General features: G+C 37.0%; 1 protein-coding gene across 1 annotated transcript in view; it reads right to left on the reverse strand.

The window, feature by feature from the left end:
- Nucleotides 1–22,094, reverse strand: part of FGL1 (fibrinogen like 1) — a 29,476-nt gene extending 7,382 nt beyond the window's left edge. The window contains exons 1-5 of the mRNA XM_025984571.2: nucleotides 21,979–22,094; nucleotides 10,758–10,837; nucleotides 8,397–8,577; nucleotides 1,015–1,174; nucleotides 670–767 (exon numbers count right to left, since the gene is read on the reverse strand). Coding sequence (XP_025840356.2) covers nucleotides 670–767; nucleotides 1,015–1,174; nucleotides 8,397–8,577; nucleotides 10,758–10,811 — 493 coding nt within the window. The 5' untranslated portion in view covers nucleotides 10,812–10,837; nucleotides 21,979–22,094. The remainder of the gene's footprint in view (nucleotides 1–669; nucleotides 768–1,014; nucleotides 1,175–8,396; nucleotides 8,578–10,757; nucleotides 10,838–21,978) is intronic.
- Between the last annotated feature and the right edge of the window lie 1,793 nt (nucleotides 22,095–23,887).

A 23,887-nucleotide genomic window follows, 5' to 3' on the forward strand; every position in this document is an offset into this window, starting at 1 on the left:
GGTTCTAAGGCTAGGTCTCAAGAAACTTCGGTACTTGAACTCTCTCTTTTTTGGAACACTGCCTGCAATACAAGAACAGGTCCAGGCAAGCTACCTGGAAGGTAAGAGACGGTAAAGAGCAGAGCCCAGTGGTTCCATCTGAGACCCACTACAACAGCCAGCCTCCAGCAGGCCAGGACATCAGTCACAGACCCATGAGCAAGCCCAGCCAAGATCAGCAGCACGCAGCCCTGATGAGCAACACCGCCCAGCCAACTTGTGCATTTGTGAGCAATAATAAATGTTTGTGACTTTAAGCCAATAAATCTTGAAGTGGTTTGTTACATACTATTATTGTGACAGTAGATAGCTGACCCAAGTATAATTTGAGGAACTTGAAGCATTAAAAAAAAAAAAAAAGGATGATGACATTATATTTCCTTTCTGGAAATAGAAAATAAATATATGAGAAATCTCCCATTTCCAGTCCAAATCTAGTTTTCTTTGCTTCTGGTCCTAGTTTTAAATGACCACAGTTTATAAGGGGAATTATTGCCCAGAAGGGATCGTGGCCATCTGCAAAACACAGCAGTTACTGAATTGGTTCCGTTGCCTATGGTTTAGTGAAAAACATTTTAGTGTTGTTTCTTAATCGTACTTCAAGTGAATTTGGTAACAGGCAAACCTTACCTTGTGTGGTCAGTAAGTGAAGATTTTTATTACCCAGCCAATATTCACCATTTTCCTGAACAAAATTTCCAAAGCCATTTTCATAGTCATCCCAGCCCCTAAAAAAATTTAAAGTGAAAGCTGATTTTTGCAAAACCCGAAAGGACCTTTGGAGTAACCCAGGTATCCACCCCTCCCAACTACTGCTCACAACCCCCAACATTTTCTTGATTACTAAATGAACTTTCAGTACTCTTACTTAGAGAGTGAAATTCTAATTATAGACCTCAGGATATAATAAAAAGGCTTAGTTTCTAATCTCACACATGCTACTCCAAATAAATCCTTACGTCATAATTAGCACACCTGTTAAAATTCTCACTGCCATCAGATCGTCTCTGAATTACAGTCCATCCTCCTCCATCAGACATGTCACAGTAAACGGAGAATATTGCTGGGCTCTGGAGAGGTTTGATTTTGTAAAATCCACTGCGCTTATACCCATCATTAAAAATCTCTGAACAGTCTGTTTGCAAAACAAAGTAATGTAACATTTGTTATGTGTCTTTTTTCACCCCCATGGGAGCCTCTGGATAAGATTACCTCAATACTAATGGAGACAGATAAACACATGGTATAGATAATCAGCTTTTTAAAATTGCATCTTGGATGTCTTCCAGTAGGTATTAGGCAAGTCTCATTTCCTTTCCTAGTATTTAATGATCATCTGACTCCTTGACATGATCACAAAAATAAAATAGGGATTTGATTTCTTATTTCTGATTTTTGTGGAAAATAATGAAATAATTATATATATTCAGTTAATTACAGTATATTTAAGTGGAGCTTATAGCTTTATCTGACAGGATAACAGAACTTATCATTCCTATGACGCTGAAATGGAAGCAGAAATAAAACCTCAAACAATTTAATATGGGTTATCTTGACTTCAAGCATTATAAATCATTCTGAACATCTGGAGATGAATTCAAAATAGTAATCTTCTTGTTAGAGTCTTATAACCTCCCAGGCTCAACCTCCCAGGCTAACCCACTGAAATTTCTAACAGTCCATGCATTCTTAGATGTTTTTGCTAAAAACTGCAAGTTTCCACTCTTCCTTTTATCCCTGTATTCTTCTTTGCCATGATAGTTCTTTGACTTTTATTAAAGCAAGCATTAGGTACCAATTTGTTATCAAAAAGTAATATGAATTTCTTAAATTGCTTGAGGGTAGGATAAATTAATTGTCCCTGGGTCTCATCTAGACAGATACATACACATTTAGAGAATATGGCGAGAGAATGGACTTCACCATTGTTTCGATGCCTAGGAAGCTATGTTTACAGGTTGGTTGAAGTTGTGGCCACATAAAGAGATGGTCTCAGATGGTTACAGACTTTTGAGTAAAAATACTATAGCTTAACACTATAGCTAACTTTCACTCTTTACCCTTATCATTTTGTTAATTTCCTTCTTTTTTTTAAAAAAATTTTCTGTTCCTGATTGGATAATTCTATTCTGTTAGCATATTTTAAAGCTCTTTCTTCATTTTCACTGTTTTGATGCCAAACTGTCTACAACTCTATTTTGTTACAAATAAAATATACTGCACATTAAATTGGTGAATAGGCAATATGAATTAAAAGAGAAAAGAAAATAAACTTAGTCACTTCCAAAAGCCCTCAAAAGGGACACCTGTGTGGCTCAGTTGTTGAGGGTCTGCCTTCAGCTCAGGGCCTGATCCTGGGGTCCTGGGATCAAGTTCCACTCTGGCTGCCCCCCACCCCACCCCCCAGGGAGCCTGCTTCTCCCTCTACCTATGTCTCTGCTGCTCCCTCTGTGTCTCTCATGAATGAATAAATAAAATCTTAAAAAAAAAAAAAAGCCCTCACCAGCTTTAGACCAATCATATACTACTGCTTTGGTGAGATGTTCATCTTTGTAATGATTTAGGCTTTATTTGTATATTTATTTCTGAGTTTCAGAAGCCCATTCTTTATGTGTGCTAGATTCTTAAAAAAAAAAAAAAAATCCTTTTTTGGCAATTAAACAAGAAGAAAAGCATTACCTAAAATTGGTTCAGTGTTGTTCAAAAGCTTACATTTTGTGGTCAAGTAAATTGTACAACACTTTTCATTAAAATAAGCAGATTTTAACCTTGTTAAGAAAGGAGCTCTTTGCTTACATACAATCTCCTACCAAAGAGCTGAATAGTAAAGACTCCAAAGATTCAAACTATTTTCCAGGCAAATATGGAAATGATTAGCTATAACTTTTTCCTCTGGAAAACTTTGTGAAAATAGCATTTGCAGCCAATATTTTCTATTTGTTTCTATTTTATGCCAACTGCAAGTTTGTTTGTGTTTAAAAAAATTTTTTTCCTTCTTCCCAGAGGAAAAAACCAAACACAACTTAAATCCAGAGGAAAGCTTTCAACTTAAAAAAAAGGGGGGGGAACAAAAACAAAAAATACCCATCAAGTGAAAAAACATAAAAAAAAAACCCACCAGTATTAAAATTGTTCATAAGAAATAAGTTAGAAACAGGGAACCTGCCCTTGGGGAAATGTGACTTGCACTGTGATAGCAGGAAGGTCAAGCAACATAGGCTGTGAAACATTAACTAGGTATTTAAAACTATGATTTTCAAAATCTTTTGACCCACTCAACTCTCTGAAGAATAATAGGCAGGCAAAGGCAGGGTTACAAAGCTCTGTGTTCATAGGAGTTCAAAAAAACAAAAAGGGATTTTGGGCACTTACATAATACTAGACTGAGGCCAAGATTTCCTGCCCTCTGACAAACACTGCACTAAACTGGACGAGGTGAATACTTTCTCTGATCATGCAGAAAGCAAGACATGCTGGAAGGCTAAATGTTTAAGCTTCACAAAGTGACATGACAGCCTGCCAAATGGACTTCCCTCTTGTCCCGGGATGGTGGCTGAGCTCAAAGCTGAGAACAAAAGACACAGTGTACCCCACATTCTAAACTCAAAGAAAGGCCAACGTGAGCCCAGCAGCCACTCAGGGGCATGCTGGGAAATGCTAGAACTAGCCCTGCTATAGTCATTCTCACCCCCAGGTGACATTAAGAAGGAAACTTAAAGGAAGAAAGGATCTTGCTTCTTTGGAGAGGGCATGATTCTTAAGGGATAGGGAATGTGGGCTCTCTCCTGTGAAAACAAGGGAGAGAGTACACAATGCAGATAGATGGCTGACTTTCATGGGGCGGTTCTTTTGTACTAACTGCTATTGTAATCATGTTACATGTGGTAACTCTTAATCTTTACAATAAAGAAGCATTCTTAAAATTCCACTTTACAGATGGGGAATATGAGGGCCATAAAGGTTAAGTAACTTGCTCAAAGGCTACAGCTAGCAAGATGGGCAGCTGCAATTTGAAACCAGACTTCAATGATTCTACCATAGATGAAGAATATTACACAGACCTAGTGACTTCTGGGTTTTCTTTTTTTAATTGTGATATCCAAAGCCAGAAAATGACTATCATCTATCTTATTATATGTGTTATGATTTTATAAGACAAACACACATACACACACTATAATGGTTTGTCTAGACCCTATTCTTGTGATTCTTCGATCCTACTCCTGCTTATATAGTCAGTGCCTCCTCTGACCTTAACCATTACACATACTGCCTCAAGAGATTGATCTCATAAAGACTGAGGGCCCTGCACAAGGGGATCTGGTTAAACCAGTGATCTTGTTGGTTGAATAGATATGATGCCACAGGCTGTTGTGATGGTCACCAATTAATGTGACTGTACCACTGTTATCTTTTAATTTATATACATAATTCAATAGCAGCCAAAAGCTTCAACAAAAGATGCACTTAATTATATGTTGTATAAAAATCACATGATTTGTGCATTATTTGCACAAATTGCTAAGTTGTATGCAATCAGGTGTTTTCTACCATGAGATGAATTAGAATTCAGAAAACAAATTAGTACTAATATGGCAACTTGTAAATAAAAACAAAGAAACTCATATTTCGACAGACGGTATACATGAAAATTTAATTTTTTAATTTAAGGGAGCCAAAAACAAACTTTGATAGCAAGTTCTTATATATCTTATACAATATTACATATATTATGTTAAATATATTTTTAGGATTTATGGTTGTTATATATTTTATTTATCCAGGGTTTGCCCTTGGCAGGCTCTCCAGTACTATTTGCCTATATGCTAAAAGATAAAGCCAAACTATAATTTATTCCTCCTTTTCCCTCATGATTCTACTGTATATGAAGAATATTACACAGATCTACTAACTTCTGGGTTCTTAAAAAAATGTTATATTCTGGACGCCTGGGTGGCTCAGCAGTTGAGCATCTGACTTTGGCTCAGGTCATGATCCCAGGGTCTTGGGATCAAGTCCCGCATCAGGCTTCCTGCGGGGAGCCTGCTTCTCCCTCTGCCTATGTCTCTGGCTCTCTCTCTGTGTCTCTCATGAATAAATAAATAAAACCTTTAAAAAAATGTTATATCCAAAACCAGAAAATGTCTATCTAATTACATGCATTGTAACATTATAAGACATACACACACTATAATGGTTTGTCTGGACCCTGTCCATGTGACTCTTCCATCCAACTCCTGCTTATACAAACAGTCTTCCACTGACCGTGGCATTTCCATTTCCTAGTAACTAATTTGTGCCTTATTCCTTGGTGACTTCTTGTTTCCCAAGGTCTCCATGCAGCGCTCCTGACACAAGGATTGGAGTTTTAACTCCTAAACCTCATTCTTCCCATGACTGGTTGCACAGTACTAGTAACAATCATCCAATCACCTGCCTCCTGGCATGATGGGACACTTGAACACTTGAATCTGTGTTCACAACCTGCTCAGATTATATTTAAGTAGATACCCTGGGTTTTGAGCTTAGTTTGGAATTTGGAATAATGGGAACTTCCCTTCCACCCGTCAGTTCTTTGCCCTTGAGATTAGCTGTGTACCACTTTTGGAATCATATAAGGCTCCAGTAGCTTTGGGTTGGGTTCTTCTGAACCCTCTGTCCTTGGCTTGCAGGTGGCTGCCTCTTGCTGCATCCTCATACAGTCTTTCCTCTATGCACCAGTGTCCCTGGTGTCTCCTCTTACATGGATACTAGTCAGATTGGTGGGACCCATCCTAATGGCTTATTTTAACTTAGTCTCTTCTTTTAAGGCTCTGTCTCCAGATGCAGTCATATTCTTAGGCATTAGTGGTTAGAACTTCAACATATGAATAGGGAGTAGGGCACAACTCAGCCCATAAGACAAAGTCATCAATCAAATGGCCATTTGGCCATTCTGGTTACTCCCTTCTTTGAGTCAACCCTGTTATCAACAATGATTGGCCTAATTAATCCAATGAGATCCTACCCCAACATCTGTATCTTACACTTTCTACAGTCTCAGGATAGGTAGCTAAAACCTGCTAAGTGGATAACTGACCACATTACCATGAGGCTCCAAGCATCATCAACTGAAAAAGGCACTGAATTGCCCCAATAACCTACCTCCTACCTGAAAAGAAGCAAAGCCTTCTACCAGGTGACCCCAGGAAATCATGGTCCTACTCAGCCTATGAAAAGAAATTTGGGGAGAAGCCTGACCTGATTCTGGTCTTGAACAATCTCATCCACATCCATCAGCAAAAGCACATTCATTTTCAGTGCTGTAGGGGTTCTCATTAAATGCGACCTAAATTCTCATTTAATTGGAATAGAACCTGGGCACTCTATGTATAGTTTCCCGTGGGTCATTGCCTTTCTACACATTTTGCAAGCAGAGTTTATGTTCTGGACTATTTTTTCAAGGATCTTCATAGAGTAAATAGCCTTAGAAGATACAGCGTCTCCCTCTAAAGCAGATGACAGGTTCGTTTCTGTCCACTTTCGTAACAATAACGTCTCTTGCAAAGGAGAGAAGAATGGGCCAATTTGGTTGTAACCCATAATAAAAGATTGATTTTTATTGATTTCTTAAACTCAGGTTCCTCAGCAGGGACACAGCCCAGTGCCTCCACATTCTCCACCTGGATTACTCTGCTCTGCTCCCGTAGTATTTGCAAGCAAGGGATATTGGTACAAACATGAAGACTCCTGACCCAGTCTCTTATCTTCTCCTGGCATCCATAAAACAGCGGCAGTTTAATTTGTCAAGCTGCCAATAGAGTAAAACCTCAGACCTTTCACAGTTCTTTTATTGGCATCAGCATTTTACAAGGTCACCAGGTGATTCTGATGGGTAGCACTGGCTGAGAATCATGGTCTTCAAGGAATTTCTACTGATTCTGTTTTTGTTTGATGGCTTTCCTGAGATTTCTTTCATTGTATTGCCTAATCATCACCATGGTTCTCTTCTTAGATTCTAGTTCCTGGCTCTCTGCCCCCAAGATTGCTTCAGACAGTGCCTTTATTTCCCAAGCCTATTTTTACCCAAGCTGTCCTGCTTCCTCTTTGTTGCATGCCGCAGAGCCACCGGCCATCCTCACACTACCTTCAATCCCTTCACCACAGGCCTTCTTCTGATCCCTACGTGAAGGAAGGGCAGTTGGACTCCCAAGAATCAAAGGTAAGAGATCAAGGGGCTGGACAATAGAGTGTCAGGAGCCTCTAGATGCAAGTCTGACCAGAAAGAGATTGGGTTCTTGGTAAAGAAAGAAAAAGGGGGCACTTTGTTGAAGCATAGTTTCTAAAATCCTCCCAATTCTTATATCCTACACTGATGAGTATATTTAGAAACACAAAATAAAGATGTCTTTATTCTATCAGCCTGGAATCTCTTTAGCCTCTACAGTTTTCCATTTATAGTCAGATCTATTTTCCAACTTATATTTGCTTCTCTAGCTCTTCCTATCTCTATGTACTACCTTACTTTCATTCATAAGTGCGAGGCTCTATTATATTCCAGGTACTCTAATAGGCAAGAGGGAAGAAAGAATGATGAAACATCATCCTAGACCTTACAAAGTGCCTGGTTGATTGATCAGGACAGACACATAGACAAAGAAATGATAACATATCATTGCAGTAGCTAGAGCGAACATAGAAACAAAGTGCTCTAGATGACATTCTTGTTTCTGACAATTATGGTTTGGTTACTTTAAGAGATGCCTGGAGGAAGGCATGTGAGTAATTTTCTATTGGAACAATGATATGTGCAATGTGTTGACAATCTAAGGTCATTAAGTTTCCGGGTGGAAACACTGACCCAATCAACAAGGAAATTACCAAACCATAAAATATACAGGGAAAAACAGTCCTTGTATTTCCCTAAATAATCGTGACCCTTTTTCTTTCCCTGCCTTTTTATTCTATTACCTTACTTACTACCCTAAAGCACGTAACAGTTTCAGAAGGGAAAACTGTATAAACGTAACAAGAAATCATGCACGATTAAAAACAAAACTCTATTGTAGAACTTCACAAATAAAATTGACTATTTGCCCACCGGTATGTAAATAATCTATTGTCTTTAATCTCTCATTAAAATATATAAATTCTGAGATATTTAGCTTTGGTATTATATATCGCCTGCAGAGGTTATAAAGAGAAAAGGATTAAATGTGGTAGAAGGTATTTAAATTTGGTATAATGCTTCATGTTGCTTGTTACTGGAATAGGAAAAGCTCTTTAGCAAAACCTGAAGTACCAAACAATGAGCATCACCTTTGCACATGGGTGTATATTTTAAGTTCCTGAAGCAATTAGGAAAAATAGGTTCTGACCTGCATACTGCCTCTTGCCTCCAAGGTCAATGACATTATTCTCCTCTCCTTTATCGAGGAATTGGATTTCCTTCTCATGCAAAAGCCGCGTGATCTTGACCTGTTGCTGTTTGACCCGGGTCTCGAGCAGGTGCACTTGGGCTCTGAGCCGCGCCTGCTCCTGGAGACAGTTCTCAAGAGCCTGCAAAGTGATGTGCATCTCATTCTCATTGGGAAATAAATGCTCCTAACCAGTTGGACAAATTCATGATTCAATTTTGTCCCCAACTCCAATTTCAGGATATTATTCTAACCAGAATGCAGTTTGAAAGTTCTGATGCCATTTGTTGTTTGAAGAATAAGTAGTTATAACTATGGCAAAGTGCTTACTAAAAAATTATATACGAATATAAAGTAATCTGAATGACTATGCTAGCAGCTTTAGACTCATCTCATTCCATCCTCATAATGATTCCAGGAGGAAGGAATTGGCTCAACCCTGGTGATGAAACTTGCTCAGGAATTCCTAGCCGGTAGAAAGAGTCAGGATTCAAATCCAGTTCAAAATCCCTACTCTGTTACTACATGATGCCACCTAAATGCTTTCCTGACAGTAAAGTTTTTATGGCACCATTGTACATTGTTGGTGTATCCATCCCTAAAATACACAAGCTTTTGAATGACCTTTTGGCATTACTGTTTTAAAATTTTGATTAAGTACTTATAATCTGATGACATGTGGTTGCCTTTATAAGGGATGCTAGTTTAGACCCTCATATCCTTGAGTATCTCACCCGCTTACCTGTGGAAATTCTATGAAGTCACTTTAACTTTTTGTGTATTTTTTTTCCCTTCAATTACTTCAGAAAGGGATGGGAGGAGCCTGAGTTTTCCAATGAAGTCGTTTATCTTCTCTAAAAGGGCAAACATCCCAAGAATTTTGAATGTGAAAGAGTTTATCAGCTCCTTTCTAAGAGTTTTCTCAGACTCTGGCTGAGAATTTTCCAAAGAGAAAGCAAACATAGGGGGGCGGGGTTCACTGGGAAGGTGAGCCGCAGGAGAGGTAAACTGGTGGAGGTACTAGGACTAGAAGCTTCAAAAAAGGCTCTTGAGTACTTGGTGCTGGAAGAGTTCCTGGAGGTAGGGTGGGGGAAAAAAGGACAAAAGACCAATTTTTGCCTCTTTTACCTTGACATCTCTATTTTCAACTTACGTCATGATCTCCTGTGATAAGTGTCAATGTTCACTTCTGAGAAATTCTGTGTTTTCATGTGTGATTGCTTTACACTACTACCTTTATACACATTCTTTCCTAAAACAGCCACCAGATAGATTTCACCATTTACAATTGCCTTTTGGTACATATCTTTGTGTACTGCCTTATATTCATTCCATAAATAGGAGGAGCTACTATACTCCAAGCCCGCTGCTAGGTGGCCCGGAACAGCACAGCTAGACACCCTATTTGGATCAAAGAGGTACACTCCCTTCTTATGAAGGCCTGTACTGTAAACACAGAAATTCAGCCTCAAAACTGGAAGTCACATAGCAAGAGAATAGGGAAATGGTGGTACGGGTCTTCTCCCATTTCTAAGTCCACGTTGCTGAATCTCCCCTGGCTATTGCTCAAGGACCATTTCTTATTTGCACTTGGTGCTCTCTCCTCAATACTCCTTGATTTATCCATTCTGAATTATTTGCTTAGCTCCCTGATTCCTACTAGTCTCAAAAATGAATAGCAAGGACATTTCATGGTGTCTGGAATCCTGTGCTGCTTTCCAACAAATGGACATTGGTTGTGATATTGTTAAATATAGTTAAATATAAATTGCACTGTGTAATTTAAAAATTACTGAAAAGTACAGGGCAAGCGTCTTCAATCTTTATGAGACTGCATGTATGGTTTTAGTGAGCTTATTTAAAATTTAGAAGTTTTCTCTCTCCTAGAACTTTGAGTAAATGAGTATTTTCTCCCTTTTATTTATGGAGGAAGACATGGGTTCATTGTAATTACTTTCAAATAATTTGTTTAATTTACACTAATAGGGTTTAATATTGGAAAGCTCAATATTGGGAAAGCCCCGGGTCAATTTTAATCACTACGGATAGTTTTAAATTTCTAAGATTATTTAACTATCCAAATAGCTTCAGTAAATTAAAAAAGCCTTTACTCGTTTATTGTGAATACTGGTTTTTACTTTCAGAAAAAAAATTTATGTCACTTTTTAAGTGCCCATCACGTGCCAGGTGCTTCCAGAAACCTTTTTCATTTTTTTTCCCTTAGTTAATTTTTTCAGCACCAAATTACTAAAGGTTTTCTGCAAAATAAAAGAAAACTCAGGTCAAAGCAGGTATTATAAATATATAAATAAATGATCTTACCCAGCTTTCCCTGCCCATTACCAGAATGGTGGTGACAAGGATGAAACTGAACATCTTCAACACTTCTCTCACTGAAACAACTACAAGAACAAAAGAAATTTCATAAACTTATTTACTGTGAATTATTCATGAGACCAGAATTGGGTTCAGATTTGGCAGAATCCAGGATGTCCAATGCAGCTTCATCTCTAATCTGAGAGTCTTCAAGGAAATTCTCCTGAACTTTCCCATGCTTGCTTCCCACAGAATGATGCTGTTACCTTAAATAGATTGAACCTATTCAATTGCAGAAATAGAGAAAGGACTCTGCTTCTGTGTTCTATTGTTCATGTGTTGCTTTTGCAGAAAAAGCAAAGGCTCTGTAAACACAAAGCCCTGCATCCAGTGTTTTGGCTAAGCCACTTCCTAGTTGTGTAGTCCTTAGGTAACCTACTAAAATGTTCCTGATTTATAAATGGAAATCACAATTTCTACCCGATAGGACTGTGGCCATTTGGACATAATACTTTTAGATACCCTGGTATACAATAATTGCCTAATGAACAAGAACTCATATTGTATATGGAAGACTGCTTTTATTTTTAAAAAAAAGAAAAATGAAAAAATTTACAACTAAAGGAATGATAGGTAATGTTTTTCTTGATGTCTTAATGGATAAGCAAGCTAACAAGATGATATGTCTTTAAGCTCTATTTAAAGTTGTAGAGAAAAACTCACTTTACCACTTCTTGAGATTGTTTTAAAAATCACTCTTGAGGGGCATCTGGGTGGCTTAGTAGGTTAAGGGTCCGATTCTTGATTTCGGCTCAGGTTATGATCTCAGGGTCGTGAGATCAAGCCACACATCGGGCTCTTTGCTGAATGTGGAGCCTGCTTGGGATTTCCTCTCTTCCCTCCCCTGCTAGCCCCCTACCGCATGCATGTGCTCTATAAAATAAAATATAAAATAAAATAAAATAAATCACTCTTGAGGTCATGAGTCTTGATGAAAAATTTTGTTCATCTCAAAATAACTTCTGTGTGCTGCCAGTGGTGAGTTTTCATACATTTTGGAAGATAAGAGCACAGACAGGAAGAAATATTTGCATAATCTTGAAACAAATTTTATACTTAACAGTTTCCACTGAAAAAAGAAAAGAACTGGAATCAACTGAATTATTGTTAGCCTATTTTTATTCTTATAGAACCCATGACCACTAGGTCTTTTCATGTATCTCTTTCTCAACTTTTATGTAATTAAAAAAGCGGTCCCTAACTTTACTGCCCATTAGCATCACTTGGGGAGCTTTTAAAAAATCTCCATACCCAGGAATTTAGTCGAATGTCTAAAGGTGGCAGTCAGATGCATGGAGTTTTTAAAACATTGTTGATTCCAATGTGTAGCAAAGTTCAGGAAGCGATGGTTTAAGGACTTAATATTCAAAAATTTTTATGGATATTTTAACAAAGTAGTTCATTCTCAGTCCTTCTGAGGCCAACAAAAACAGTTACAGAACGGGAAAGACACTTAAATTCAGGAACAAATACTGCACATGCCATCTTGGGAAGCACCATAGAATAGAATATGAGTTTTTAGAGTATGTGCATTACAGGGAGTAATAAAAAGTCTGCTAGATATAACTGTATAATTTTACTTTTGGCTGACTTTTTTTTTTACTATGAATCTAGAACTGTGCTGTGTATTTTAGATGCACCTTCTTTAATTCTCAAATAACTCTCCAAGGCAAGTACTGCTATCCTCATACAAATGAATAAATCAGAGAGGTTAAGTCACTTCCTAAGATCACACAAGCAGTGTATAAGACCCAGCAGTTGATTTGAGGGTTTTCCACCTTGACCACCCATGACCTTAACCTGAACTCCACACGGCCTGTCTCATTATCCACATGTGCCTGCTACGCACAGGGAAATGGACTGCATGGACATATGGGGGACATCCCAGTTGGCCTTCTCCGGTGAACTTCAACCTCACTCCTGTATGTGACTTATTTGTTCCTGAGCCATGCACTTCTGCAAAGGAACATCAGGTGAATCTGGTAGGAGAGGAGACAGCTGCACCAAAGCAGCAGCAATGTCAGGGAACAGCAGCGTTAGCAAGCCTTTACCGATGATCAGCAATCTGCTGCGCTCTGCACTGTGCTGCATGCTGTGGAAGCAGAAACAGGGCAGCCTCAGCAAGGCAATGTTTCAAGTCAGAAATGAAAATAACTATTAAAAAGGAAATTAAGGACAATATGAATTAAGTATATGTGAACCCAAATGTGATTAAGTATAAAAACTGAACTTTCCCAGACCACCCCCAAGACAAAATTAATTACTTCCTTTACCATGACCCCCCATACTATATTTACAGACCAAAATAGCAGTTATCCACTGGATAAACATTGTTTGCATGCTTGCTCTGTTCCAGGCACGATGCCAAATGATGGGGTGATTTTTTTTGCGTGTCTTTCTCTAACTGCTTAGAATAAGATTTTTGAAGGCAAAGGCATCACCTTGCTAATTGTATCCCCCGCAACTAACTTGTTACAGTGACCTCCAAAAAAGTCATTTGTCTCTGTAGAAAATATTCCCCAGGAAGGAAAATCTTTCTCAGAGGGGAAAATGTCCCTCCCGTGCCATAAAACTAGTCTGTTTGCAGTGACAATACATCCTCCTTCCTTCTCTTTATCCTGGTCAAGGGGAAAACAATGGGCTCAGTGTATTTTTGAAAGTAAGCGTTAGGAAGGAGGTAGAGACTTTTGACATGAATTTATTTTCTCTTTCTCACCAAGCTAAGCTGCACTGCAATGTGCCAGCCAGGTGCAGCGCTAAAGGCATCAGGCTAGCTTCAAATGCAGGGTTGGAGGTGACGTGCTGACATTCAATCCTCATCTAAACCTCACCTAAATCCTCATCTAAACCCTGAGCAGTCCGTGAATACTGTTTCTCTCACCCCATCAGACAGGCTTACTTTTCACTAGTTAAACCAGAGTCTCTGGGTAGCATGACCACAGGCACACTAGAGGTCAAGGGAGAGTACTTTATTCTAGAAGTTGCAAACACTCCCGCCCCTACACACACACACACACACACACACACACACACACACACACACACACGATTGGGGATTGGGATACTTTGTCCTGGTGGCCAGGCAGCCTGCTTTCTACTCCTTCCATCACTTTCCAGGCCAGAGTCCATGGGGATCCTCTCTGGGGGATTGAACAAGCTCACAGAAAAGATAATCAGAGGCTAACATTGTGTGATGCTCCAACAGAAGAGCCTTGTTCTTGCCTGATCATTCTCCAAAGAACTCCACCAGTTGACAAGTCTCTTTCATGCACACAGGAAAGGTATAAGCACAGTATTTTGTTTATTTCTTTCAAAAGGGTTCTCTCTGAAGGCAGGCATATATTAAGTTTCTTCCTATATCCATATTTACTTAACAGTCTAAAGAGAAGCACTTAAAGGGGAGCTTGGATGGCTCCATCGGTTAAGTGTCCAACTCTTGATTTTGTCTCAGGTCATGATCTCAGGGTGATAAGATCAAGCACTGTGTCCAGCTCTATGCTGAGCAAAGAGGTTGCTTAAGATCCTCTCTCTGTCCCTTCCCCACACCCCCCACTCATTCTCTCTCAAAAATTTAAAAATAAAGTGAGAAACATCTAAATACCAAACATTTTGTATGATATCATTGAGCAGAAATCCATATAATAGCAATCAATTTACCACGAAGATATATAATTTACCTGTTATAACTTAATCCTTTCATCTAACATTGTAAACTAAATGATCAAAATGTACAGAAAGAAGTGGATTGCTGTGTAAATTGCACAGCTAAGTGGGCAAAGAAGTGAGACAAAATAGAAGAACACATACAATAACTCATTGCAGAAAAGCTCTAGTAAGTATTTGTAGATCCAGTTTTTTTTCAGTTAGTCATCCTTTTATGACTTCATATGATATAATTTAGAGCAACATAGTTTAGGAAAACTGATATTTTACTATGTGATCTTAGTAACCATTTAAAATTCAAACATGTATTGAACGACTGCTTTATGCCAGGTGCTATGTACACTAGATGCTTTTATATATAGCTTATATTAAAGATATTGAATTACATTTAAAGTATTAACTTACATTGGGTGGCTTTTGTGGCTCAGTAGCATCTGACTTTTGATTTCATCTCAGGTCATGATCTCAGGGTCATGAGATCCAGTCCCATTTTGGCTCTGCACTGGGCATAGAGCCTGCTTAAGATTCTCTCTCTCTCCCTCTTGCCATCCCCCACAGACTCTGACCCCAAGCCATAGACTCAGATATTTCTGACTGTGTACATATTTGGTGTCTGAAAGGAAAGAAAGCCAATGACATCTAATGAACTAGATGTCATTTTGTATGCATTTGAGAAAACCATCCTAGACTATAAACAAAAAAGTAGAATCTAAAATTTCTAAGGAAGCCATCAAAAAGTTTGATTCTCATATGAAAGAAAAGCTCATCAAAATGCTTAAAGAAGTTCAGATGTCAAAAACTCTGAAAAGGAAGAACACGAAGATTATTTCAGATATTGAAAAGAAAAAGCAATGTCTGCTTGAACTCCAGGATGAATTGCTTTGGTTAGAACCACAGATGAAACAACTGTTCATCATACTCAAAGTATGATGAATTTACAGAGAGAAAATCTTCCCTTATGGATGCCACAGGTTTCTTATCTAAACAAAAACAGCTTCATCAAGATTATTCGGATATTCACGAGAGAACCCCGTGTAAAGGAAACATATGATTCATCCAGCCTTCCAGATCTGTTATTCAAACCAAGAACCCTTTTGGGAGCTGAAAACCACCTGCGAAATATCAACCATCAATTAGAGAAGCTCCTTGACCAGAAAGGAGACCCTCTCATGTGCGTGCACACACATATGCTCTCTCTCAATAAACAGACATAAAATATTAGCTTGTATTAAAATATACATAAAATGAGGTTTAATTATGACATTTAAAATAATTTCCAAAAAAATAAAATAAAATAAAATAATTTCCAGTGTAAAAAAAAACAAAAAACCTTTCTGTGAGCTTTTAGAGAGGACAGAAATGAGAAGAGAATTGCCAAGAAACAGAATTATGAGAGGACAGAAATGAGAAGAGAATTGCCAAGAAACAGAAGTATGATGAATGGTTTGCTATCAACTAGTACTTTCTAATTGATAAAATAACCTTGGAATTATAATTTTAAGACTTTTCTAGGTGGCTTTTAGTATTGTCATGAAAGACAAAATCATCTTCTTTAAGATGCCAACATCAACTATACTAAAAACCTTATTTACAATACAGTAGTGTCCTCAACTTTGCATTGTAGATATTGAGATTTTGCACATTTAGCAAAATTTCAGACAGAAATGAATACCCTACCCAAGGGCATCTGATGTTTTAAACAAACACATTTTCATTCTCATTGTGGGCATAGTTTCATGTTTCTTTTGTCCAGGAGCTCTTGGAAGGAACTGTGATTATAATTGCTCTACCTGTCAAGAGTCTGTTGGTGGAAAAAGAGCCACCAGAAAAATAAATTCTTCCTACAATTATAACAATTTACTTTAGATATATTGTATATATTTAGGTATGAATACATTTCCACCTTTCAAATTAGGCATAGCAATCAAACACTACTACAGTAAGATTTATTTTCTTGTAGATATAGATATAGCTATACCAGTTGTATACTCTTGTTCATTTAAACGTAATTATATGCAATTAAGGCCTTATAAAATACAACAACCCCTAAAACATGTTTCTTCCTTTCCTCCATCAGAATGAAAGACAGAAAAAATGGGAAGAAAAAAATAGAAAGAAGCAAATTACTTTCAATGATTATACTTCATAAATCATATGGGAAAATGATATAGGTTGACAATGTATCTACTGTTGTCTGTATTAAATTTCCATAATTATTAACAGTATTTCATTGGAAACAGGACTGGTCTTTCCTAAGAAAAGCTGAGATGGTGAGTTGTACATTCTAAGGATCATCAGAAAGGAAAAGCTATCTATGCAAGACTTGAATTTGCCGAGTTGTTTATAAAAATATATGTAGTACTTCCCTACTTGAATCATAAATACTCGAAGGGCACTGTTTTTTGCTACATTGCCTATCTTCTGAATTACCTATCTTTTTGCAAAATAGAAGAGGCAATTATCCTTAGACTTTAATACTATTGCTAATTCTCTCAGTTAACATATTTTTCAGTACTATATAAAATTGTGATAAAATTATGATTTTAAAATTCTAATTTTAGGGGCAACTGGCTGGCTCATTCAGAAAAGTATGTGACTCTTGATCTCAGGGCCATGAGTTTGAGTCCCAAATTGGGTATAGAAATTACTTAAATAAATTATTTTTTAAAGATTTTATTTATTTATTTGAGAGAGGAAGAGGAAGAGAGAGCATGAAGGTGGGGCTGGCAGGATAGAGGGAGAAGCAGACTCCCTGCTGGGCAGGGAGCCAGACACAGTCCTGATCCCAGGATCCTGAGCCAAAGGCAGATGCTTAACCAAATGAGTCACCCAAGCACCCCAATAAATAAATATTTTTTAATTCTAATTTTAAGAAGAAAAAGAAATAAAACTGCATACTTTAAAAACATATATAATTGAAAATAGGGATATGAATAGTTATTTGTACACCAATGTTTATAGCAGCATTATTCACAACAGCCAAAAGGTATTGTGAATAATAATCCAAATGTCCATCCACAGATGAATGGATGATCAGAATGAGATATATACACAATGAAATATTAACCTTGAAGACTTATGCCAAGTGAGACAAGTGAGACACAAAAGGACAAATACTGTATGTTTCCCTTCATATAAAGTACCTAGAGTAATCAAATTCCTAGAGATGAATTATGTATATTAATTTGAAGTGTAAGAAATTGTCATTTTTGTAGACCTAAAATATTCAAACATACATTTCTTACAGTTCAACCTAATTAAGAAAGGACAACTAGGCACTAAGGAAGTTATAAATATATTCAAATGTAGGGATCCCTGGGTGGCGCAGCGGTTTGGCGCCTGCCTTTGGCCCAGGGCGCGATCCTGGAGACCCGGGATGGAATCCCACGTCGGGCTCCCGGTGCATGGAGCCTGCTTCTCCCTCTGCCTATGTCTCTGCCTCTCTCTCTCTGTATGACTATCATAAATAAATAATAAAAAAATTTTTTAAAATAAATAAATATATTCAAATGTAATGAAATATTATACATATGTTTATGGTTTACCCACCTCCACTGCTGTCTACAATGTAAGTGCCATGAAATGAAGGACTTGACCCTTTTTATTTCTGCCATATCCCAGGGCTTGGTAGATAGTTAGGTACTGTATCAGTTTCATAGGGCTGCTATAACAAATGACCACACAGCGGGTGGCTTAAAGCCACAAAAGTTTATTGTCTCACATTTCTGGGGATAGAAGTGTGGAATTAGGGAGTCAACAAGGCCATGCTCCCTCTGAGAGCCTCTAGAAGAGAATGCTTCCTTGCCTCTTCTAGAATCTGGTGGCTGCCAGGAATCCTTGGCATCCCTTGGCTTGTGGCAGCAACACCCTACTCTCTGCTTCCACTTTCACCTGGTTCTGTGTCTCCCTGTGTCTAAATTTCCCTCTTCATACAAGGACACCAGACCACTGGACTGGAGTTCATCCTAACTCAGATGACCTTATCTTAACTCGATTCTATCTACAAAGACTCCTTTCTAAATAAGGTTACATTCACAGATAATGCAAATTAGGATTGAACATGTTACTTTATGGGGAACAATTCAACTTGGGTCAAATTCTCAACAAAATATTTGGTGAATTGATGAGAAGAAAATTTATGAATCAAAGTTAGAATTAGAACTTCTGTTATTGTAATTTTGCAGTTGCTTATTAGAGACCAAATTCTTTTTGTCTATTGAATTTTTTAGATGTCTCTATCAGATTGCCTCTGTCATCTCCCCTCCTTCAGCATTGACAGAGAATATTCATAAACTATGGCTTTTTCAAGTTTGCATTGATTTGCAAATATGACATTGTATGCTAGCTTATATTGGTTTTAAAAAGAGATATTTGAATTTATAAAATCCCAGGAGAAAATAAATAACTGAAAACTTAAAACCTTACATTTTTAAAATTTGGCTATCTTAGTGGGCTAAAGATATTATCATACCTACTCAATACAAATTATTAGTCTGACTCATATTTTTCAGTTGGTAATAAATATATATATTTTTAAAGGTTTTAAAAGATTATTAAAAATATATTTATCTACATAATATATACATATTAAAGATTTTTAAATATATATATTTTAAAAGATTTATTTATTCATGAGCGACACAGAAAGAGAGGCAGAGACACAGGCAGAGGAAGAAGCAGGCTCCCTGTGGGGAGCCCGATGCAGGACTGTATCCCAGGACCCTGGGATCATGCCCTGAGCTAAAGGCAGATGCTCAACCACTGAGCCACCCAGGCATCCCAGTAATAAATGTATTTCTCCAGCAGAACTACAACAGCTATACCACTAATTTTTTAAGATTTCATTTGTACCTTTATGGTTATTATCATTTAATTTTTAAATTTGTCATAAAGTTCAAGTCATAAAGAGTAAAAAATTACCCTTCCACATCATGGAAATTTCTTAACATTTAATCAGTGGCAGAGTCATAAACATGTAAAGTTTTTTAATGTTACAGGAAATAAGAAGCAAGAATAATTGTTTTATTATAAGCAAGCAAAAGAAAATGAAGATGGAAAAAGAAAATATTTTTTAAAAACACATAAAGAGATTTTGGAAGTAGAAAGCATTATCCCATGAACCTAGTACACAGGGTCAAACTATAATAAAAGGAAGTGAGATCATCCAAACATCATTAACACCTTAGGAAACAAGGCTCAGAGAGGGAAAATTATTTAGCTAAAGAAATAAAATAAATTTTCACTAAGTATATTCACATTGATTTGGGAGATTAGCATAAAAATATGATGTACTACCATTCATTTGTGACTCCGATTCAAATTAGTCTTCTGACTGAAAAGAAACAATATATTTTAATGGATTATTGATTGGGATTTTCCCTTTTTCTTTCCAGTAGTAAAAAGAATGTCTCGTTTTTCTAATGTGATAGCAACCAAATCTTCATTATTTTATCCACTTCCAGCTATCAGATAAATTATTCAGGAGTCAAGAATTCAAAGTCACGAAATTTTTGTGCCTTCCAGACTTTGCTTTTATACTGTCTATTGAAATTAGCATATTTTCTTTGGTTCATCAAGTTCCTTTATTATTTCTGGGGTCAAGTACTTTATTTTAGAAATGAATAAATTAGCTTAAAAACTTAAAGAGCTTCAAAACAAATTATGGTCTTACATCTATGTCTGTTTCTAGGTCTTGTATAAGAGACAGTGTATGCTGAAAGAGCTCTGGGAGATGCTGGGAGATTATATAGCATGCATACATATTGCTATACATGAGATGTTATAGAAAATAAAGCGTCAATAAAATGTTTTGGCAGGCTCTGACTCTTGGTGTCCTCAAATTTCCATCTCATCGCCATTAAAATAATCAAATTTGATCTTTCCCAGAGAAAGGAGGCAGCCTCTAGTCTGGCAGCTCCTTCAGTAAGAAGGCATTTCAAGATGTCGTTATAAATATATTTTTTAATTTGATAATCTTTAGAATAATTCCTGATAATGTCTCAAATCATATAAATTCCTCAGTGCCCAATTATAATTCTTTCTTTTAGAGGCTTATTTACTCATTTGAGAGAGAGAGAGAGAGAGAGCATACATGTGATAGCAGGAGTGGGGAGGTGGGGGTGGGTAGAGGAAGTGGAAGAGGGAAAGAGAGAATCTTAAGCAGGCTCCCTGCTGAGCCTAAAGCCTGACACAGGGCTCTATCCCAGGACCCTGAGATCATGACCTGAACTGAAATCATGTCCTGAGCTACCCAGACAACCTTCCATCCAATGTAATTCTAGATATCTTCTACAATGTTGAAGAAATGCTTGGGTATTGAGTATTTCAAATGCTTTGAAAGTCTGGTATCTATCATTCATCATAGTAAACCATTATTATTTTGCAAATCTGGCTTATGATAAAATTGCACCAGATTATTCAATTCCTTACTATACAGGTGTAGTTCTTTTATAGTGTTTTTGCTTTAGGCTGTTACAAAACTTTCAATTTTTGTAAAACAAAAATAGTTTTCAAATGACTATTCTTTGATGTACTGTATTATTTGACATAAATTTTTCTAGGTCTCTAAAGTGCAATTTCTCCCTCACTAAAATTTTTTTAGGTTAGTTGATAGTGAATTAAACTTAGAGGCAGGGGTACTTGTGTGGCTTAGTGGTTGAGCGTCTGCCTTTGGCTCATAGTGTGATCCCAGGGTCCTGGGATCCAGTGCCGCATCAGGCTCCCCAGAGGGAGCCAGCTTCTCCTGCCTATGTCTCTGCCTCTCTCTCTGTAGCTCTCATGAATAAACAAATAAAAATCTTAAAAAATAAAGACAAAAATATTATGTTTTAAACTGAAATGTTGTTCAGCTGATATATAACTTTTTAAAACAATTGCAAAACAAAAATACATGTTAATGTAAAAAAATTTTTAAATGGTGTTTTAAGCAAGCTATTATGAAAGGATACAAGATATAAGAAATTATAAGAAGAAAGAGCTATTGAAAGAAACATGTTTAGTAAGTTAGCATTCACAAATGGACTATACCCTTAATATAAGACAGTTACTTAAAAGTTTGCCCATAAACACAGACTTAGACATTCCTTTTAGACTATTTTCTTCTATTTTCTTTTCTTTTTCTGAAGGTGGAGTATAACAGTATCTTTGTTACCTATCTTAAGCATTTATACTCAGTGAAAGCTTTAAAAAGCTAAATAAGTTTGATTCCCAAAAGAGAAGTAAAGAAAAGCATTTCTGAAGATTTTGCTTAATATTGTCCCCATCTTGTATATTAAAACTGCAAATCCTATTTTTTGCATCATATTCCCATCCAATACATTCAAGATATGCTGGGAGTGGAAAGGAGATAAAACTCTATTTTCCAAGTTGCAGAGGTGGTCTTCTCTGTAGTTAACCTGACCTCTCCTAGGAGTCGATAGTTGTTTTCTGAATTATGCTTAATATCATACCTATGAAATCAATTAGCATTATTACAGTTATGTCAAAGCACAGAGATGTTAAATACCTTGTTTGAAGTAAAAAATGAGTCAGAGACACAGCTCAGACTAGGTCCCGCCACTCTGCCTCCCAGGATCCTCTAACTGCATTCAGAATTTGTAATTGCTTCCCTGTTATTTGATTAGAAATAGGGAGAATGTTGATTCTGGCTTTAATCCAGAAACAAATAAATGAGGAAATCAGTTTAACTGGAAGGAAAGTTAAAAATGGAAATTCAATGACAAATCACAGTACTCAGATATTTTTCTTTTTTTCTATTTGTATGAATTTTTTATGAAAGGTCTAATAATGTATCTTCATGAAAATTCATCTCTCATTTTTTAACTCATATTTTTGTGCTCATCCAAAGAATTTCTGTACTTGGAACTTTGATAATTCTCACTTGAAGGTTAAGTAACACCAAAGTTCAGCTGAAGCTTTGCTTTATAGTACTAAGGATAATAAAGTTTTACCTACAAAGATATGGGTTAAAGTGTCATTCAACTACAATATGTCCAAATTTTCTTAGTTATAAAAAATGTGGCAAGCTAATAATTGCCAAGATGAAATGGTCAGTTTAGTTAATCTTTAAGAAAAACAAAAACTCCCTGAGGTGCAAAATTACGAAATTTATCTGTATGCATCAATCACACCCTGTACGAGTTGTTCCTTTTGTTTTAAACTCTAGAGGATTTTCAAATCTGTAACACTCGACTTGCTAGCTCTATTGGTTGAGTAATAGTTTCAGGCTGGAAACCAGGTTCATCATTTCTTTTTCTGTGTGATGTAACTCAAGCTGTTGTTTGCTATTCATTCTGTGATCCCTATTTATTAACTCAGATTCCAGTAAAATACAGGAGTTGTGTTTTCTTTCTGTCGTTTGTTGTTTTCCACACTCAAGTATTGCCAGTGTTTGACTTTCCCATTAAACATTTTCCTGTCATTCACTCAGAAATTTTAAGTTTATAAAGAAAAAGCTAATCCTGATGATTTACTGGAAAGGAAAACAGGTTGAAGTTGAGTGGGGAACAGAATACGTGACCTCTAAATATGCCACTTTGGCATGTGGATTATTTCAAGCTGAAGACCATCAAATCTCAACAGACTCAAGAAGAGCTGTTTATCTTTCCTTTAATTGCTTAAAAGAATTTAAATAGAGGTTCTGTACCAGGAGGGAGCTAATACCAAAGAGAACTTTTTGTCAGAAAGACATATCTGGGGACACCTGTGGCTCAGTTGGTTAAGTATCTACCTTTGGCACAGGTCATGATCCCAGGCTCCCTGCTCAGTTGAGAGTCTGCTTCTCCCTCTGCCTCTGCCCCCCACCCCAACCCTGCTTATTTGTGTGCATACTCTCTCTCAAATAAATAAATAAAATCTTAAAAAGAAAAAAGAAAAGAAAGATATATCTGCATGGCATGGCAAACATTTGTTTATCAAACATTTGCCCTACTCCTCTTCCAGTGACTTTTCTTCCTCTCTTTTTGAAGCCCCAAACCACTACCTGCTTCTCCTTAGCTAATCATGCTTCAACTGTCTGACTGCCTTTTGCGTCTCTGTCTTTGGGCCTCTCATACATACAAATTAATTTCTTTCCTGTTAATCTGTTTTATGTTAATTTAATTATTAGGCTAGTCAAAGAACATAGATAGGTTGACCAGAAGTTTTCCTCCCTGACAGAGTGATGTACACACACGGAAGTAAAAATTATGCATTCATAATCATAGAGAATTCAAGCTGCTGGCATTAAATGTCAAAAGCAAAAGTATGGGATTATTTGGCTGTGGTAAAATGAAATATTTTGAAATACAACCTGTTTTTTCCTTCTTGTATCCCTTTTGCTTTCTCCTCGGTCAAGCATTTAATAAACTGTGCTCACTTCATCAGAAGGAACAATAATATCCATAACAATGCCTCTCACATGTGGCACACTTATG

This window comes from Vulpes vulpes, chromosome 7, assembly GCF_048418805.1.
Source record: "Vulpes vulpes isolate BD-2025 chromosome 7, VulVul3, whole genome shotgun sequence".
In the NCBI taxonomy this organism is placed as follows: Eukaryota; Metazoa; Chordata; class Mammalia; order Carnivora; family Canidae; genus Vulpes; species Vulpes vulpes.